The sequence below is a fragment of the Catharus ustulatus genome, chromosome 37, assembly GCF_009819885.2.
Source record: "Catharus ustulatus isolate bCatUst1 chromosome 37, bCatUst1.pri.v2, whole genome shotgun sequence".
NCBI lineage: Eukaryota > Metazoa > Chordata > Aves > Passeriformes > Turdidae > Catharus > Catharus ustulatus.
Window position 1 is genome coordinate 1,217,660 of NC_046257.1, and position 20,605 is coordinate 1,238,264.

Genomic DNA, 20,605 nt, shown 5'->3' on the forward strand with positions numbered 1-20,605 from the left:
TTGGGATGTGAACCCCCCAAAATTTGGGTCAAATTCTCCCAATTTCGGGTCAGGATCCCCCTCCCCAAATTGTTTTGGTTTCTCCTCACTCATTTAAATTTTTTTTCCCATTTTTTGGGTTTTTTCCTCATTTTTTTACCCATTTTTTTTCGTTTTTTGGGGTTTTTCCCATTTTTTTCTTTTTTTTTTCCCATTTTTGACATTTTTTCCCCCATTTTTTGATGTTTTTCCACCTTTTTTTTTGTTTTTCCCCATTTTTGGGTTTTTTCCCTTTTTTTTTTCTTTTTTCCCCCCCATTTTTTGATATTTTTCCTGATTTTTTGATATTTTTCCCCATTTTTTGATATTTTTTCCCCATTTTTTGACATTTTCTCCCCGTTTTTTTTCCCTCTCCCCCATTTTTGGTGTCCCCCGATCCCAATTTCGGGTTTTTTCCCCCCAGACTCCCTCACCTGCTGCGGGGTTTGTTCAGGTAGCCGCCCCCGGCCCCGCCCTGGCCCCGGAAGGCGTCGTAGCCGCCGCGGCCGCCGTAGGGCCCGGGGGGGTACGGGTGGGAGCCTGCGGGGAGGAAGGGGTTAAACAACCACCAAAAATACAAAAAAAACCACCAAAATATCCCAAAATATCCCAAAATCTCACTGAAACACCCAAAAACCACCAAAAATAACAAAAAAAAAATCAAAACCACTCAAAAATCACATTGAAACACCCCAAAAACAATCAAAAAACACCAAAAACACCCAGAAAATGATCAAAAACACCCAAAATCACCCCAAAATATCTCAAAATCTCATTGAAACACGCAAAAATGATCAAAAAACTACCAAAAATACCCAAAAATGATCAAAACCACCAAAAAATCACATTGAAACACCCCAAAATCGATCAAAAACCACCAAAAATAACAAAAAAACCCATCAAAATCACCACAAAAACCACCAAAATCACCCCAAAATATCCCAAAATCACATTTAAACACCCAAAAACGATCAAAAAACCACCAAAAATAACAAAAAAAGATCAAAACCAGCCAAAAATCACATTGAAACACCCCAAAAAATGATCAAAAAACACCAAAAATACCAAAAAACCACCAAAATCACTCCAAAATATCCCAAAATCACATTAAAACACACAAAAACGATCAAAAAAACCATCAAAAATAACAAAAAAACCGATCAAAACCAGCCAAAAATCACATTGAAACACCCCAAAAAACACCAAAAATACAAAAAAACCCACCAAAAACACCCCAAAAAACACCAAAATCACCCCAAAATATCTCAAAAATCTCATTGAAACACCCAAAAACGATCAAAAAACATCAAAAATAACAAAAAAAGATCAAAAACATCCCAAAATCACATTAAAACACCCCAAAATTGATCAAAAAACACCAAAAATATCCCAAAATCACCGCAAAAAACACCAAAATCACCCCAAAATATCCCAAAATCACATTAAAACACACAAAAACGATCAAAAAACATCAAAAATACCCCAAAAAATGATCAAAACCACCAAACACTCACATTAAAACACCCCAAAAACCACCAAAAATACCAAAAAACCCACCAAAACCACCCCAAAAACCACCAAAATCAACCCAAAATATCCCAAAATCTCATTGAAACACCCCAAAAACAATCAAAAAACATCCCAAAAAACACCAAAATCAACCCAAAATATCCCAAAATCACATTAAAACACCCAAAAAATTATAAAAAAAAAACCAAAAACACCCAAAACAACCAAAACCAACCAAAATCACCCCAAAATATCCCAAAATCACATTAAAACACACAAAAACGATCAAAAAACCACCAAAAATAACAAAAAAACCGATCAAAACCTGCCAAAAATCACATTAAAACACCCCAAACCCCCCAAATTTTCCCCAAATATTCCCCAAACCCCCCCAAAAAATTATCCCAAATCCACCCAAATCCACCCAAAAACCACCCCAGACCCCCCAAATTTTCCCCAAAATTTCCCCAAAATGATCCCAAACCCTCCAAAATTTCCCCAAATTCCCCCAAATTTTCCCCAAACCCCCTCAGATTTTTTCCCTAAACCCCAAAATTCCTCCAAATTCCCCCAAATCCCCCCAAATTTTCCCCAAATTTCCCCCCAACCCACCCCAAAAATCCCAAAAATTTTCCCCCAAACCCCCTAATTTCCTCCAAAATTCCCCCAAATTTCCCCAAAATTTCCCCAAATTTCCCCCAAATTTTCCCCAAATCCCCTCAGATTTTTCCCCCAAATCTCCAAATTCCCCCAAATCTCCCCCAAATTTTCCCCAAAATTCCCCCAAACCCCCCCAAAAATCCCCAAAATTTTCCCCCAAACCCCCTAATTTCCTCCAAAATCCCCCCAAATTTCCCTCAAATCCCCTCAGATTTTTCCATAAACCCCCAAATTCCCCCAAAATTTCCCCCAAAATTCCCCCAAATTCCCCCAAATTTTCCCCCAAATCCCCTCAGATTTTTCCCCTAAACCCCAAAATCCCCCAAATTTTCCCCAAAATCCCCCAAATTCCCCCAAATTTCGGTACCTGCGTATCCCAGCATGGGGGGCCGGGGGGTCCCGTACGGCATCAACCCCTGGGGGGACTGGGGGGGGTACGGGAGCCCCCCTGGGGACAGACCTGGGGGGACAATGGGGACACCATGGGGTCACTGAGGGGTCACCATGGGGTCAGGGGTCACCGTGGGGTCACCGTGGGGTCATTGTGGGGTCACACAGGGGTCATTATGGGGTCATTATGGGAGACGGGAGCCCCCCTGGGGACAGACCTGGGGACAGAGGGGACACCATGGGGTCACTCAGGGGTCATACAGGGGTCACTGTGGGGTCACACAGGGGTCATTATGGGGTCATTATGGGGGACGGGAGCCCCCCCGGGGACAGACCTGGGGACAAAGGGGACATTGTGGGGTCAGGGGTCATTGTGGGGTCACTGAGGGGTCACTGAGGGGTCACACAGGGGTCACTGAGGGGTCACCATGGGGTCATTATAGGGTACGGGAGCCCCCCCGGGGACAGACCTGGGGGGACAGAAGGGACACCGTGGGGTTACTCAGGGGTCAAGGGGTCACAGAGAGGTCATGGGGTCACACAGGGGTCATTATGGGGTCACACAGGGGTCATTGAGGTGCCACTGAGGTGACACAGGTCACACAGGTGACACACAGGTGACACTGAGGTGACACTGAGGTGACACTGAGGTGACAATGAGGTGACAATGAGGTCACACAGGTGACACACAGGTGACACTGAGGTGACACAGGTGACATTACTGACACACAGGTGACACACAGGTGACACAGGTGACATTACTGACACACAGGTGACACACAGGTGACACAGGTGACACTGAGGTGACACTGAGGTGACACACAGGTGACACTGAGGTGACACAGGTGACACACAGGTGACATTACTGACACATAAGTGACACTGAGGTGACACAGGGAGGTGACACACAGGTGACACTGAGGTGACACAGGTGACATTACTGACACACAGGTGACACACAGGTGACACACAGGTGACACAGGTGACATTACTGACACATAAGTGGCACTGAGGTGACACACAGGTGACACAGGTGACACTGAGGTGACACAGGTGACATTACTGACACACAGCTGACATTACTGACACACAGGTGACACACAGGTGACACTGAGGTGACATTACTGACACACAGGTGACACTGAGGTGACACTGAGGTGACATTACTGACACACAGGTGACACTGAGGTGACACTGAGGTGACACTGACCTGCGTTGGGGCCGGGTCCCCCCTTGCCCCCCTCGGGCAGGGCCGGACCTTTGGGGTCACACAGGTGACACACAGGTGACATTACTGACACACAGGTGACACACAGGTGACACTGAGGTGACACAGGTGACACACAGGTGACATGACTGACACACAGGTGCCACTGAGGTGACATTACTGACACACAGGTGACACACACAGGTGACACACAGGTGACATTACTGACACACAGGTGACACAGGTGACACAGGTGACATTACTGACACACAGGTGACATCACTGACACACAGGTGACACACAGGTGACACTGAGGTGACACAGGTGACACTGAGGTGACACTGAGGTGACACAGGTGACACACAGGTGACATTACTGACACACAGGTGACACACAGGTGACACAGATGACACTGAGCTCACACAGGGGTCACACAGGTGACACACAGGTGACACTGAGGGGACACACAGGTGACATTACTGACACACAGGTGACACTGAGGTGACACAGGTGACACAGGTGACATCACTGACACACAGGTGACATTACTGACACACAGGTGACACTGAGGTGACACAGGTGACACTGAGGTGACACTGAGGTGACACTAACGTGACACTGAGGTGACACAGGTGACACACAGGTGACACTGAGGTGACACTGAAGTGACACAGGTGACAGAGGTGACACTGAGGTGACACTGAGGTGACACACAGGTGACACACAGGTGACATTACTAACACACAGGTGACACACAGGTGACACTGAGGTGACACATAGGTGACACACAGGTGACACTGGTGACACACAGGTGACACTGAGGTGACACAGGTGACACAGGTGACATTACTGACGAACAGGTGACACTGAGGTGACACTGAGGTGACATTACTGACACACAGGTGACACTGAGGTGACACACAGGTGACACAGGTGACACTGAGGTGACACTGAGGTGACACACAGGTGACACACAGGTGACACTGAGGTGACACTGAGGTCACACAGGTGACATAGAGGTGACACTGAGGTGACACAGGTGACACACAGGTGACATTACTGACACATAAGTGGCACTGAGGTGACATTGAGGTGACACAGGGGTGACACACAGGTGACACTGAGATGAAACTGAGGTGACACAGGTGACATTACTGACACACAGGTGACACTGAGGTGACACTGAGGTGACACTGAGGTGACACTGAGGTGACACACAGGTGACACACAGGTGACACTGAGGTGACACAGGTGACACACAGGTGACACTGAGGTGACATTACTGACACACAGGTGACACAGGTGACACAAGTGACACACAGGTGACACTGAGGTGACACACAGGTGACATTACTGACACACAGGTGACACTGAGGTGACACTGAGGTGACACTGAGGTGACACTGAGGTGACACACAGGTGACACACAGGTGACATTACTGACACACAGGTGACACTGAGGTGACACACAGGTGACACTGAGGTGACACTGAGGTGACACACAGGTCACACAGGTGACACAGAGGTGACATTACTGACACACAGGTGACACTGAGGTGACACACAGGTGACACACAGGTGACACTGAGGTGACACTGAGGTGACACACAGGTGACACTGAGGTGACACTGAGGTGACACTGAGGTGACACAGGTGACACTGAGGTCACACAGGTGACACACAGGTGACATTATTGATACACAGGTGACACTGAGGTGACACTGAGGTGACACTGAGGTGACATCACTGACACACAGGTGACATCACTGACACACAGGTGACATTACTGACACACAGGTGACACACAGGTGACACTGAGGTGACACTGAGGTGACACTGAGGTGACATTACTGACACACAGGTGACACACAGGTGACACTGAGGTGACACTGAGGTGACACTGACCTGCATTAGGACCAGGTCCCCCCTTGCCCCCCTCGGGCAGGGCCGGACGTTTGGGGTCCATCAGGAAATTGTTGAAGAACAAAACCTCCTTGCGCACGGCCGCCATCTTGTCCCCGTGCTTGTTGAAGATGTGCTTGCGCACGAACTCGGGGCCCTGGGGACATTGGGGACATTTGGGGACATTGGGGACACTCAGGGGATTGGGGACACTCAGAGGACACTGACAGGATTGGGGACATTGGGGACATTTGGGGGATTTGGGGACATTGTGGTCACGGCCGCCATCTTGTCCCCGTGCTTGTTGAAGATGTGCTTGGGGACAAACTCGGGGCCCTGGGGACAGTTGGGGACAGTTGGGGACATTGGGGACACTGCCAGGATTGGGGACACTCAGAGGACACTGACAGGTTTGGGGACATTTGGGGGATTTGGGGACATTGGGGTCGCGGCCGCCATCTTGTCCCCGTGCTTGTTGAAGATGTGCTTGGGGACAAACTCGGGGCCCTGGGGACAGTTGGGGACATTGGGGACATTGGGGACACTCAGGGGATTGGGGACACTCAGTGGGTTTGGGGACATTTGGGGGATTTGGGGACATTTGGGGACATTGGTGTCACGGCCGCCATCTTGTCCCCGTGCTTGTTGAAGATGTGCTTGGGGACAAACTCGGGGCCCTGGGGACAGTTGGGGACATTGGGGACACTCAGGGCATTGGGGACACTCAGGGGATTGGGGACATTCAGGGGGTTTGGGGACATTTGGGGACACTGGGGTCACGGCCGCCATCTTGTCCCCGTGCTTGTTGAAGATGTGCTTGTGCACGAACTCGGGGCCCTGGGGACAGTTGGGGACAGTTGGGGACATTGGGGACACTGACAGGATTGGGGACATTGGGGACATTTGGGGGATTTGGGGACATTGGGGTCACGGCCGCCATCTTGTCCCCGTGCTTGTTGAAGATGTGCTTGGGGACAAACTCGGGGCCCTGGGGACATTGGGGACACTGGGGACACTCAGGGCACACTCAGGACACTGGAGACACTCAGGGGACACTGACAGGATTGGGGACACTCAGGGGATTGGGGACATTGGGGACACTGGGGTCACGGCCGCCATCTTGTCCCCGTGTTTGTTGAAGATGTGCTTGGGGACAAACTCAGGGCCCTGGGGACAGTTGGGGACATTGGGGACACTCAGGGGACACTGACAGGATTGGGGACACTCAGAGGACACTCAGGGGATTGGGGATGTTGGGGACATTTGGGGGATTTGGGGACATTGGGGTCACGGCCGCCATCTTGTCCCCGTGCTTGTTGAAGATGTGCTTGGGGACAAACTCGGGGCCCTGGGGACATTGGGGACATTGGGGACACTCAGGGCATTGGGGACACTGACAAGATTGGGGACACTCAGGGGATTGGGGACATTTGGGGGATTTGGGGACATTTGGGGACATTGGGGTCACGGCCGCCATCTTGTCCCCGTGCTTGCTGAAGATGTGCTTGGGGACAAACTCGGGGCCCTGAGGACAGTTGGGGACATTGGGGACACTCAGGGCATTGGGGACACTCAGGGGACACTGACAGGATTGGGGACATTGGGGACATTTGGGGACATTTGGGGACATTGGGGTCACGGCCGCCATCTTGTCCCCGTGCTTGTTGAAGATGTGCTTGCGCACGAACTCGGGGCCCTGGGGACAGTTGGGGACATTGGGGACATTTGGGGACATTGGGGACACTCAGGGGACATTGGGGACACTCAGGGAATTGGGGACATTTGAGGACATTGGGGTCACGGCCGCCATCTTGTCCCCGTGCTTGTTGAAGATGTGCTTGGGGACAAACTCGGGGCCCTGGGGACATTTGGGGACATTGGGGACACTGCCAGGATTGGGGACACTCAGGGGATCAGGGACACTGCCAGGATTTGGGGACATTTGGGGACATTGGGGTCACGGCCGCCATCTTGTCCCCGTGCTTGTTGAAGATGTGCTTGCGCACGAACTCGGGGCCCTGGGGACAGTTGGGGACATTGGGGACACTCAGGGGACACTGACAGGATTGGGGACACTCAGGGGATTGGGGACACTCAGGGAATTTGGGGACATTTGGGGGATGTTGGGGACATTGGGGTCACGGCCGCCATCTTGTCCCCGTGCTTGTTGAAGATGTGCTTGGGGACAAACTCGGGGCCCTGGGGACATTGGGGACATTGGGGACACTCAGGGGACACTGACAGGATTGGGGACACTCAGGGGGTTTGGGGACACTCAGGGGATTTGGGGACATTTGGGGACATTGGGGTCACGGCCGCCATCTTGTCCCCGTGCTTGTTGAAGATGTGTTTGCGCACGAACTCGGGGCCCTGGGGACATTGGGGACATTTGGGGACATTGGGGACATTCAGGGGATCAGGGACATTGGGGACACTGCCAGGATTTGGGGACATTTGGGGGATTTGGGGACATTGGGGTCACGGCCGCCATCTTGTCCCCGTGCTTGTTGAAGATGTGTTTGCAGACGAACTCGGGGCCCTGGGGACATTTGGGGACATTGGGGACACTCAGGGGACACTGACAGCATTGGGGACACTCAGGGGTTTGGGGACATTTGGGGACATTGGGGTCACGGCCGCCATCTTGTCCCCGTGTTTGTTGAAGATGTGCTTGGGGACAAACTCGGGGCCCTGGGGACATTTGGGGACATTTGGGGACACTGGGGACACTCAGGGGACATTGGGGACATTCAGGGGATTGGGAACATTCAGGGGTTTGGGGACATTTGGGGACACTTGGGGGATTTGGGGACATTGGGGTCACGGCCGCCATCTTGTCCCCGTGCTTGTTGAAGATGTGCTTGCGCACGAACTCGGGGCCCTGGGGACAGTTGGGGACATTGGGGACACTCAGGGGACATTGGGGACACTGGGGACACTGCCAGCATTGGGGACACTCAGAGGACACTGACAGGATTGGGGACATTTGGGGGATTTGGGACATTTGGGGACATTGGGGTCACGGCCGCCATCTTGTCCCCGTGCTTGTTGAAGATGTGCTTGCGCACGAACTCGGGGCCCTGGGGACATTTGGGGACATTGGGGACATTGGGGACACTCAGGGGATTGGGGACATTCAGGGGATTGGGAACATTCAGGGGTTTGGGGACATTTGGGGACATTTGGGGGATTTGGGGACATTGGGGTCACGGCCGCCATCTTGTCCCCGTGCTTGTTGAAGATGTGCTTGCGCACGAACTCGGGGCCCTGGGGACAGTTGGGGACATTGGGGACACTCAGGGGACACTCAGGGGATCAGGGACATTGGGGACATTCAGGGGATTGGGGTCACTCAGGGGATTTGGGGACATTGGGGACATTGGGGTCACAGCCGCCATCTTGTCCCCGTGCTTGTTGAAGATGTGCTTGGGGACAAACTCAGGGCCTTGGGGACATTGGGGACACTGGGGACACTCAGGGCACACTCAGGACACTGGAGACACTCAGGGGACACTGACAGGATTGGGGATGTTGGGGACATTGGGGACATTTGGGGGATTTGGGGACATTGGGGTCACGGCCACCATCTTGTCCCCGTGCTTGTTGAAGATGTGTTTGCGGACAAACTCGGGGCCCTGGGGACAGTTGGGGACATTGGGGACACTCAGGGGACACTGACAGGATTGGGGACACTCAGGAGATTGGGGACACTGACAGGATTGGGGACATTGGGGACATTTGGGGGATTTGGGGACATTGGGGTCACTGCCGCCATCTTGTCCCCGTGCTTGTTGAAGATGTGCTTGCGCACGAACTCGGGGCCCTGGGGACATTGGGGACACTCAGGGGACATTGGGGACATTGGGGACACTCAGGAGACACTCAGGGGATCAGGGACATTGGGGACATTTGGGGGATTTGGGGACATTGGGGTCATGGCCGCCATCTTGTCCCCGTGCTTGTTGAAGATGTGCTTGGGGACAAACTCAGGGCCCTGGGGACAGTTGGGGACACTCAGGGGACATTGGGGACACTGACAGGACTGGGGACACTCAGGGGATTGGGGACACTCAGGGGATTTGGGGACATTGGGGACATTTGGGGACATTGGGGTCGCGGCCGCCATCTTGTCCCCGTGCTTGTTGAAGATGTGCTTGCGCACGAACTCGGGGCCCTGGGGACATTGGGGACATTGGGGACACTCAGGGGACATTGGGGACATTGGGGACACTCAGGGCATTGGGGACACTCAGGGGACATTGACAGGATTGGGGATGTTGGGGGCATTGGGGACATTTGGGGACATTGGGGACATTGGGGTCGCGGCCGCCATCTTGTCCCCGTGCTTGTTGAAGATGTGCTTGGGGACAAACTCGGGGCCCTGGGGACATTGGGGACATTGGGGACACTCAGGGGACATTGGGGACATTGAGGACACTGACAGGATTGGGGATGTTGGGGACATTTGGGGACATTGGGGTCACGGCCGCCATCTTGTCCCCGTGCTTGTTGAAGATGTGCTTGGGGACAAACTCGGAGCCCTGGGGACAGTTGGGGACATTGGGGACACTCAGGGCATTGGGGACACTCAGGGGACACTGACAGGATTGGGGACATTGGGGACATTTGGGGGATTTGGGGACATTGGGGTCACGGCCGCCATCTTGTCCCCGTGCTTGTTGAAGATGTGCTTGCGCACGAACTCGGGGCCCTGGGGACAGTTGGGGACATTGGGGACACTCAGGGGACACTCAGGGGATCAGGGACATTGGGGACATTCAGGGGATTGGGGTCACTCAGGGGATTTGGGGACATTGGGGACATTGGGGTCACAGCCGCCATCTTGTCCCCGTGCTTGTTGAAGATGTGCTTGGGGACAAACTCAGGGCCTTGGGGACATTGGGGACACTGGGGACACTCAGGGCACACTCAGGACACTGGAGACACTCAGGGGACACTGACAGGATTGGGGATGTTGGGGACATTGGGGACAGTGGGGACATTGGGGACAATGGGGACATTGGGGACAATGGGGACATTGGGGACATTGAGGGGACATTGAGGGGGTTGGGGACATCCAGGGCATTGGGGACATTGGGGACATTGGGGACACTCAGGGGACATTGGGGACATTGGGGACATTGGGGATGTTGGGGACACTCAGGGGACATTGGGGACATTGGGGACATTTGGGGGATTTGGGGACATTGGGGTCACGGCCACCATCTTGTCCCCGTGCTTGTTGAAGATGTGTTTGCGGACAAACTCGGGGCCCTGGGGACAGTTGGGGACATTGGGGACACTCAGGGGACACTGACAGGATTGGGGACACTCAGGAGATTGGGGACACTGACAGGATTGGGGATGTTGGGGACATTTGGGGGATTTGGGGACATTGGGGTCACGGCCGCCATCTTGTCCCCGTGCTTGTTGAAGATGTGCTTGGGGACAAACTCGGGGCCCTGGGGACATTGGGGACATTGGGGACACTCAGGGCATTGGGGACACTCAGGGGATTGGGGACACTCAGGGGATTGGGGACATTTGGGGACATTGGGGTCACGGCCGCCATCTTGTCCCCGTGCTTGTTGAAGATGTGCTTGCGCACGAACTCGGGGCCCTGGGGACAGTTGGGGACACTCAGGGGACATTGGGGACACTCAGGGGATTGGGGACACTCAGGGGATTAGGGACAACGCCAGGATTTGGGGACATTGAGGGACATTGGGGTCACGGCCGCCATCTTGTCCCCGTGCTTGTTGAGGAGTCCTCAATGTCCCCAAGGTGTCCCCAATGTCCCTGAGGATGTCCCCAGGATGTCCCCAATGTCCCCAAGGTGTCCCCAATGATCTCAGGGTGTCCCCAATGTCCCCAGTGTCCCCACCTTGAACTTTTTCCCGCTGAGGGGACACAGCCACTTGTCCTTGCCCAGCTCCTGCCTGTCCCCAATATCCCCAAGGTGTCCCCAGGGTGTCCCCAAGGTGTCCCCAATGTCCCTGAGGGTGTCCCCAGTGTCCCCAATGTCCCTGAGGATGTCCCCAGGACGTCCATAATGTCCCCAAGGTGTCCCCAATGATCTCAGGATGTCCCTGAGGGTGTCCCCAATGATCTCAGGATGTCCCCAGTGATCTCAGGATGTCCCCAAGGTGTCCCCAATGTCTCCAAGGTGTCCCCAAGGTGTCCCCAATGTCCCCAATGTGTCCCCAAGATGTCCCTAATGTCCCTGAGGGTGTCCCCAATGATCTCAGTGTCCCCAAGGTGTCCCCAATGACCCCTGGCTGTCCCCAAGGTGTCCCCAATGATCTCAGCGTGTCCCCAAGGTGTCCCCAATGTCCCTGAGGATGTCCCCAATGACCCCTGGCTGTCCCCAATGACACCAGGATGTCCCCACGATGTCCCCAATGTCCCCAATGTCCCCACCTTGAACTTTTTCCCGCTGAGGGGACACAGCCACTTGTCCTTGCCCATCTCCTGCCTGTCCCCAATGTCCCCAAGGTGTCCCCAAGGTGTCCCTAATGTCCCTGAGGGTGTCCCCAAGGTGTCCAAGGTGTCCCCAGTGATCTCAGGATGTCCCCAGGGTGTCCCCAGTGTCCCTGAGCATGTCCCCAAGGTGTCCCCAATGATCTCAGAGTGTCCCCAATGACCCCAAGGTGTCCCCAATGTCCCTGAGGGTGTCCCCAATGATCTCAGCGTGTCCCCAAGGTGTCCCCAATGTCCCCAAGGTGTCCCAAATGTCCCTGAGGGTGTCCCCAGTGATCTCTGGGTGTCACCAAGGTGTCCCCAGTGTCCCTGAGAGTGTCCCCAATGATCTCAGGATGTCCCCAATGATCTCAGGATGTCCCCAGTGATCTCAGGGTGTCCCCAAGGTGTCCCCAATGTCCCCACCTTGAACTTTTTCCCGCTGAGGGGACACAGCCACTTGTCCTTGCCCAGCTCCTGCCTGTCCCCAATGTCCCTGAGGATGTCCCCAATGATGTCAGGATGTCCCCAAGGTGTCCCCAAGGTGTCCCCAGTGTCCCCAGTGTCCCCACCTTGAACTTTTTCCCGCTGAGGGGACACAGCCACTTGTCCTTGCCCAGCTCCTGCCTGTCCCCAATGTCCCCAAGGTGTCCCCAATGTCCCCAATGTCCCTGAGGGTGTCCCCAATGATCTCAGGATGTCCCCAGGGTGTCCTCAATGTCCCTGAGGGCGTCCCCAATGTCCCCAAGTTGTCCCCAATGATCTCAGAGTGTCCCCAAGGTGTCCCCAATGTCCCTGAGTGTGTCCCCAAGGTGTCCCCAGTGATCTCAGGGTATCCCTAAGGTGTCCCCAGTGTCCCTGAGGGTGTCCTCAATGATCTCAGGATGTCCCCGAGGGTGTCCCCAATGTCCCCAAGGTGTCTCCAAGGTGTCCCCAATGACCCCTGGCTATCCCCAGGGTGTCCCCAATGATTCCAGGATGTCCCCAATGACCCCAGAGTGTCCCCAAGGTGTCCCCAATGTCCCTGAGGGTGTCCCCAGTGACCCCTGGCTGTTCCCAAGGTGTCCCCAATGTCCCTGAGGGTGTCCCCAGTGACCCCTGGTTGTTCCCAAGGTGTCCCCAATGTCCCCAAGGTGTCCCCAAGGTGTCCCCAATGTCCCTGAGCATGTCCCCAGGGTGTCCCCAATGATCTCAGAGTGTCCCCAATGACCCCAAGATGTCCCCAGTGTCCCTGAGGGTGTCCCAAATGATCTCAGGATGTCCCCAAGGTGTCCCAAATGATCTCAGGATGTCCCCAAGGTGTCCCCAATGTCCCCAAGGTGTCCCTGAGGGTGTCCCCAATGTCCCCAGGGTGTCCCCAATGTCCCCAAGGTGTCTCCAAGGCGTCCCCAATGTCCCCAAGGTGTCCCCAATGACCTCTGGATGTCCCCAAAGTCCCCAAGGTGTCCCCACCTTGAACTTTTTCCCGCTGAGGGGACACAGCCACTTGTCCTTGCCCATCTCCTGCCTGTCCCCAGTGTCCCCAAGGTGTCCCCAATGTCCCCAATGTCCCCACCTTGAACTTTTTCCCGCTGAGGGGACACAGCCACTTGTCCTTGCCCAGCTCCTGCCTGTCCCCAGTGTCCCCAAGGTGTCCCCAATGTCCCCAATGTCCCCACCTTGAACTTTTTCCCGCTGAGGGGACACAGCCACTTGTCCTTGCCCAGCTCCTGCCTGTCCCCAAGGTGTCCCCAATGACCTCAGGATGTCCCCAGGGTGTCCCCAATGTCCCTGAGGATGTCCCCAATGACCCCTGGCTGTCCCCAAGGTGTCACCAATGTCCCTGAGGATGTCCCCAATTATCTCAGTGTGTCCCCAAGGTGTCCCCAGTGATCTCAGGATGTCCCCAAGGTGTCCCCAATGTCCCTGAGGGTGTCCCCAATGATCTCAGCGTGTCCCCAAGGTGTCCCCAGTGTCCCCAGTGTCCCCACCTTGAACTTTTTGCCGCTGAGGGGACACAGCCACTTGTCCTTGCCCAGCTCCTGGGTGTTGGCGCTGACGAATTTCTCCAGCTCCTGCTCGGGGTCCTTGCGGCCGAGGCGCTGAGCGTCCTCCTCGGGGACAGAGCCCGGGCCGGCCAGCAGCGGGGCCAGGCGCGCCTCGAAGCCCCGCTGCCACTCTGACACTGGGAGAGAGGTACTGGTTATACTGGTTTATACTGGGAATGGGCAAAATCCCAAAAATCCCCGTTAAAATGGGTAAAAACCTCATTAAAATGGGTTAAAATGGGTTATACTGGTTATACTGGTGTCACTGGTGTCACTGGGAGTGGGGCCAGGCGCGCCTCGAAGCCACGCTGCCACTCTGACACTGGGGACAATCATACTGGTTATACTGGGAGCACTGGGAGTGGGAAAAACCCCCAAAATCCCCATAAAAATGGGTTAAAATGGGTTATACTGGTGTCACTGGTGTCACTGGTGTCACTGGGAGCGGGGCCAGGCGCGCCTCGAAGCCCCGCTGCCACTCTGACACTGGGGACAATCATACTGGTGTTACTGGTTTATACTGGGAGCACTGGGAATGGGAAAAATCCCCGTTAAAATGGGTAAAAATCCAATTAAAATGGGTTAAAATGGGTTATACTGGTGTCACTGGTGTCACTGGGAGCGGGGCCAGGCGCGCCTCGAACCCCCGCTGCCACTCTGACACTGTGACAATCATACTGGTGTTACTGGTTTATACTGGGAGTGGGAAAAATCCCAAAAATCCCCATAAAAATGGGTTAAAATGGGTTAAAATGGGTTATACTGGTTATACTGGTGTCACTGGTGTCACTGGGAGCGGGGCCAGGCGCGCCTCGAACCCCCGCTGCCACTCTGACACTGGGGACAATCATACTGGTGTTACTGGGAGCACTGGGAATGGGAAAAATCCCCGTTAAAATGGGTAAAAATCCAATTAAAATGGGTTAAAATGGGTTATACTGGTTATACTGGTGTCACTGGTGTCACTGGGAGCGGGGCCAGGCGCGCCTCGAACCCCCGCTGCCACTCTGACACTGGGGACAATCATACTGGTGTTACTGGTTTATACTGGGAATGGGAAAAATCCCAAAAAACCCCAATTAAAATGGGTTAAAATGGGTAAAAATCCCATTAAAACCCCATAAAAATTGATTAAAACCCCCAAAAATTGATAAAATTGGGGTAAAAATGGGATGTTTGGGGTTACTGGTTATACTGGTGTTACTGGTTTATACTGGGAGTGGGAAAAACCCCAAAAAATCCAATTAAAATGGGTAAAAATCCCATTAAAACCCAATAAAAATTGATTAAAAACCCCCAAAATGGATAAAATTGGGGTAAAAATGGGATATTTGGGGTTACTGGTTATACTGGTGCTACTGGTTTATACTGGGAGTGGGCAAAACCCCAAAAAATCCAATTAAAACGGGTTAAAATCCAATTAAAATGGGTTATACTGGTTATACTGGTGTCACTGGTGTCACTGGGAGCGGGGCCAGGCGCGCCTCGAAGCCCCGCTGCCACTCTGAGACTGGGGACAATCATACTGGTTATACTGGGAGCACTGGGAATGGCAAAAATCCCCGTTAAAATAGACAAAAACCCCAAAAATCCCCGTTAAAATGGGTTAAAATGGGTTATACTGGTGTCACTGGTGTCACTGGGAGCGGGGCCAGGCGCGCCTCGAAGCCCCGCTGCCACTCTGAGACTGGGAGAGAGTCACTGGTGTTACTGGTTTATACTGGGAGCACTGGGAATGGCAAAAATCCCCATTAAAATGGGTAAAAATGGACAAAAATGGATAAAAATCCCATTAAAACCCCATAAAAATTGATTAAAACCCCCCAAAATGGATAAAATTGGGGTAAAAATGGGATATTTGGGGTTACTGGTTATACTGGTGTTACTGGTTTATACTGGGAGTGGGCAAAAACCCTGTTAAAATAGACAAAAACCCCAAAAATCCCCGTTAAAATGGGTTAAAATGGGTTATACTGGTGTCACTGGTGTCACTGGTGTCACTGGGAGCGGGGCCAGGCGCGCCTCGAACCCCCGCTGCCACTCTGACACTGGGGACAATCATACTGGTGTTACTGGTTTATACTGGGAGTGGGATAAAACCCCAAAAATCCCCATAAAAACTGATAAAATCCCATAAAAACCCCATAAAATGGGTTATACTGGTTATACTGGTGTCACTGGTGTCACTGGGAGCGGGGCCAGGCGCACCTCGAACCCCCTCTGCCACTCTGAGACTGGGGACAATCATACTGGTGTTACTGGTTTATACTGGGAGTGGTTAAAAACCCAAAAATCCCCGTTAAAATGGGTAAAAATGGGCAAAAATCCAATTAAAATGGGTTATACTGGTTATACTGGTGTCACTGGTGTCACTGGGAGCGGGGCCAGGCGCGCCTCGAAGCCACGCTGCCATTCTGAGACTGGGAGAGAGGTACTGGTTATACTGGTTTATACTGGGAGCACTGGGAATGGCAAAAATCCCCGTTAAAATGGGTAAAAATCCCATTAAAATGGGTTAAAATGGGTTATACTGGTTATACTGGTGTCACTGGTGTCACTGGGAGCGGGGCCAGGCGCGCCTCGAACACCCGCTGCCACTCTGAGACTGGGGACAATCATACTGGTGTTACTGGTTATACTGGGAGCACTGGGAATGGCAAAAATCCCCGTTAAAATGGGTTAAAATGGGTTATACTGGTTATACTGGTGTCACTGGTGTCACTGGGAGCGGGGCCAGGCGCGCCTCGAAGCCCCTCTGCCACTCTGAGACTGTGACAAACATACTGGTGTTACTGGTTTATACTGGGAGCACTGGGAATGGCAAAAATCCCCGTTAAAATGGGTAAAAATCCAATTAAAATGGGTTATACTGGTGTCACTGGTGTCACTGGGGTCACTGGGAGCGGGGCCAGGCGCGCCTCGAACCCCCGCTGCCACTCTGACACTGTGACAAACATACTGGTGTTACTGGTTTATACTGGGAATGGGCAAAACCCCAAAAAATCCAATTAAAATGGGTTAAAATGGATAAAAATCCCATTAAAACCCAATAAAAATTGATTAAAATTCCCAAAAATGGATAAAATTGGGGTAAAAATGGGATATTTGGGGTTACTGGTTATACTGGTGTTACTGGTTTATACTGGGAATGGGATAAAACCCCAAAAATTCCAATTAAAATGGGTTAAAATGGGTTAAAATGGGTAAAAATCCCATTAAAACCCAATAAAAATTGATAAAAACCCCCAAAAATGGATAAAATTGGGGTAAAAATGGGATATTCGGGGTTACTGGTTATACTGGTGTTACTGGTTTATACTGGGAGTGGGAAAAAACCCAAAAATCCCCGTTAAAATGGGTTAAAATGGACAAAAATGGATAAAAATCCCATTAAAACACAATAAAAATTGATAAAAACCCCATATAATTAATTAAAACCCCATAAAAATTGATTAAAACTCCCAAAAAATGATAAAATTGGGGTAAAAATGGGATGTTTGGGGTTACTGGTTATACTGGTGTTACTGGGAACAGGCAAAACCCCCAAAAAAACCTCCAAAAATTGATAAAAATCCCATTAAAATGGGTAAAAATCCCACAAAATTGATAAAAACCAAATAAAAAATTGATTAAAAATGTATAAAAATTGATTAAAACCCCAAAAAAAAGGTAAAAACCCCCAAAAAATTTATTAAAACCCCACAAAAACTGATAAAAACCCCTTAAAATTGATAAAAATCCCATATAATTAATTAAAACCCCATAAAAATTGATAAAAACCCCACAAAAATTATAAAAACGGGGTAAAATTGGGATTAAATTGGCCTAAATTGGGATTTTTTTGGGGTGGATTTTGGGGTTTTTTGGGGTAAATTTTGGATTTTTTTTGGGGGTTTTTTTGGTTCACCTTCCTTGATTTGAGGTTAAATTTTGGGGTAAATTTTTGGATTTTTTGGGTTAAATTTTGGATTTTTTTGGCTCACCTTCCCCGTGTGACACCCTGTTGGGTTTGGGTGAATTTTGGGGTGAATTTTGGGTTAAATTTTGTATTTTTTGAATTTTTTTGGCTCACCTTCCCCATGTGACACCCTGTTGGGTCTGGGGGTTTTTTGGGGTGGGTAATTCAGATTTTGGCTTAAATTTTGTGGATTTTGGTCTCACCTTCCCCATGTGACACCCTGTTGGATCTGGGATGGATTTTGGGTTAAATTTTGGATTTTTTTGGTTTTTTTGGGGTCATGTTCTCCGTGTGACACACAGTTGGGTTTGGCTATTTGAGGTTGATTTTGGGATGAATTTTGGGTTAAATTCCGTGGATTTTGGTCTCACCTTCCCCGTGTGACACACAGTTGGGTTTGGCTATTTGGGGTTGATTTTGGGGTGGATTTTGGGTTAAATTCTGTGGATTTTGGGGTTTTTGGGGTGGATTTTGGATTTTTTTTGGGTTAAATTTTGGATTTTTTGGGTTAAATTTTGAATTTTTTTATCTCACCTTCCCCATGTGACACCCTGTTGGGATCAGGGTGAATTTTGGGTTAAATTTTAGATTTTTTGGGTTAAATTTTGAATTTTTTTAGCTCACCTTCCCCGTGTGACACCCGGTTGGGTTTGGGATATTTGAGGTTGATTTTGGGGTGGATTTGGGGTTAAATTCTGTGGATTTTAGGGTGGATTATGGGTTTTTTGGGGTAAATTCTGGATTTTTTTGGGTTAAATTTTGGACTTTTTTAGCTCACCTTCCCCATGTGACACCCGGTTGGGCCGGGATATTTGGGGTTGATTTTGGGGTGGATTTTGGGTTAAATTCTGTGGATTTTGGGTTTTTTGGGGAGGATTTTGGATTTTTTTGGGTTAAATTCTGGATTTTTTGGGTTAAATTTTGGATTTTTTTGGCTCACCTTCCCCATGTGACACCCTGTTGGGTCTGGGGGTTTTTTGGGGTGTCTAATGCAGATTTTGGGTTAAATTCTGTGGATTTTTGGTCTCACCTTCCCCGTGTGACACCCTGTTGGGTTTGGCTATTTGAGGTTGATTTTGGTGTGGATTTTGGGTTAAATTCTGTGGATTTTGGTCTCACCTTCCCCATGTGACACCCTGTTGGGTTTGGGTATTTGGGGTTGATTTTGGGGTGAATTTTGGGTTAAATTCTGTATTTTTTGGGTTAAATTTTGAATTTTTTTATCTCACCTTCCCCATGTGACACCAGGTTGGATCTGGATGGATTTGAGGTTGAATTTTGGGTTAAATTTTGTGGATTTTGGATTTTTTGGGGTGGAATTTGGGGATTTTGGGGTGGATTTTGGATTTTTTTGGGGTAAATTTTAGGTTTTTTGGGTTAAATTTTGAATTTTTTTTATCTCACCTTCCCCGTGTGACACCCGGTTGGGTCTGGGTGCATTTTGGGATAAATTTTGGGTTAAATTTCAGGGATTTTTATCTCACCTTCCCCATGTGACACCCTGTTGGGATCAGGGTGAATTTTGGATTTTTGGGTTAAATTTTGGATTTTTTGGGGTGGATTTTGGGGATTTTGGGTTAAATTTTGAATTTTTTTATCTCACCTTCCCCATGTGACACCCTGTTGGGTTTGGGATGGATTTTAAGGTAAATTTTATATTTTTTGGGGTGAATTTCAGGGATTTTAGGTCTCACCTTCCCCATGTGACACCCTGTTGGGATCAGGGTGAATTTTGGGGTAAATTTTGAATTTTTTTGGTCTCACCTTCCCCATGTGACACCCTGTTGGGTCTGGGCTGGATTTTGGGTTAAATTTTGGATTTTTTGGGTTTTTTTAGCTCACCTTCCCCATGTGACACACAGTTGGGTGTGGTATGGATTCAGGGTTAATTTTGGGTTTTTTGGGGTAAATTTTGGGGTAAATTTTGTATTTTTTGGGGTTTTTGGTCTCACCTTCCCCATGTGACACCCTGTTGGGTTGGGATATTTGAGGTTGATTTTGGGGTTGATTTTGGGGTGGATTTTGGGTTTTTTGGGGTAAATTCTGGATTTTTTGGGGTAAATTTTGGGTTTTTTGAGTTAAATTTTGTATTTTTTGGGGTTTTTGGTGTCACCTTCCCCATGTGACACCCAGTTGGGTCTGGGATGGATTTGAGATAAATTTTAGATTTTTTGGGTTAAATTTCAGAGATTTTGGTCTCACCTTCTCCATGTGACACCCTGTTGGGTCTGGATGGATTCAGAATTAATTTTGGGGTGAATTTCAGGGATTTTTGGTCTCACCTTCCCCATGTGACACCCAGTTGGGATCAGGATGGATTCAGGGTTAATTTTGGGGTAAATTTTGGGTTTTTTGGTATTTTTTGCTCTCACCTTCTCCATGTGACACTCGGTTGGGATCAGGGTCAATTTTGAGGTAAATTTTGGATTTTTTGGGGTGGATTTTGGATTTTTTTGGGTTAAATTTTGGATTTTT

General features: G+C 50.6%; 1 protein-coding gene across 1 annotated transcript in view; it reads right to left on the reverse strand.

Moving 5' to 3' along the window:
- The window catches only part of SRRT (serrate, RNA effector molecule), a 30,583-nt gene that overhangs the window by 313 nt on the left and 9,665 nt on the right, over positions 1–20,605 (reverse strand). The window contains exons 6-9 of the mRNA XM_033084333.1: positions 14,116–14,309; positions 5,690–5,843; positions 2,555–2,647; positions 453–558 (exon numbers count right to left, since the gene is read on the reverse strand). Coding sequence (XP_032940224.1) covers positions 453–558; positions 2,555–2,647; positions 5,690–5,843; positions 14,116–14,309 — 547 coding nt within the window. The remainder of the gene's footprint in view (positions 1–452; positions 559–2,554; positions 2,648–5,689; positions 5,844–14,115; positions 14,310–20,605) is intronic.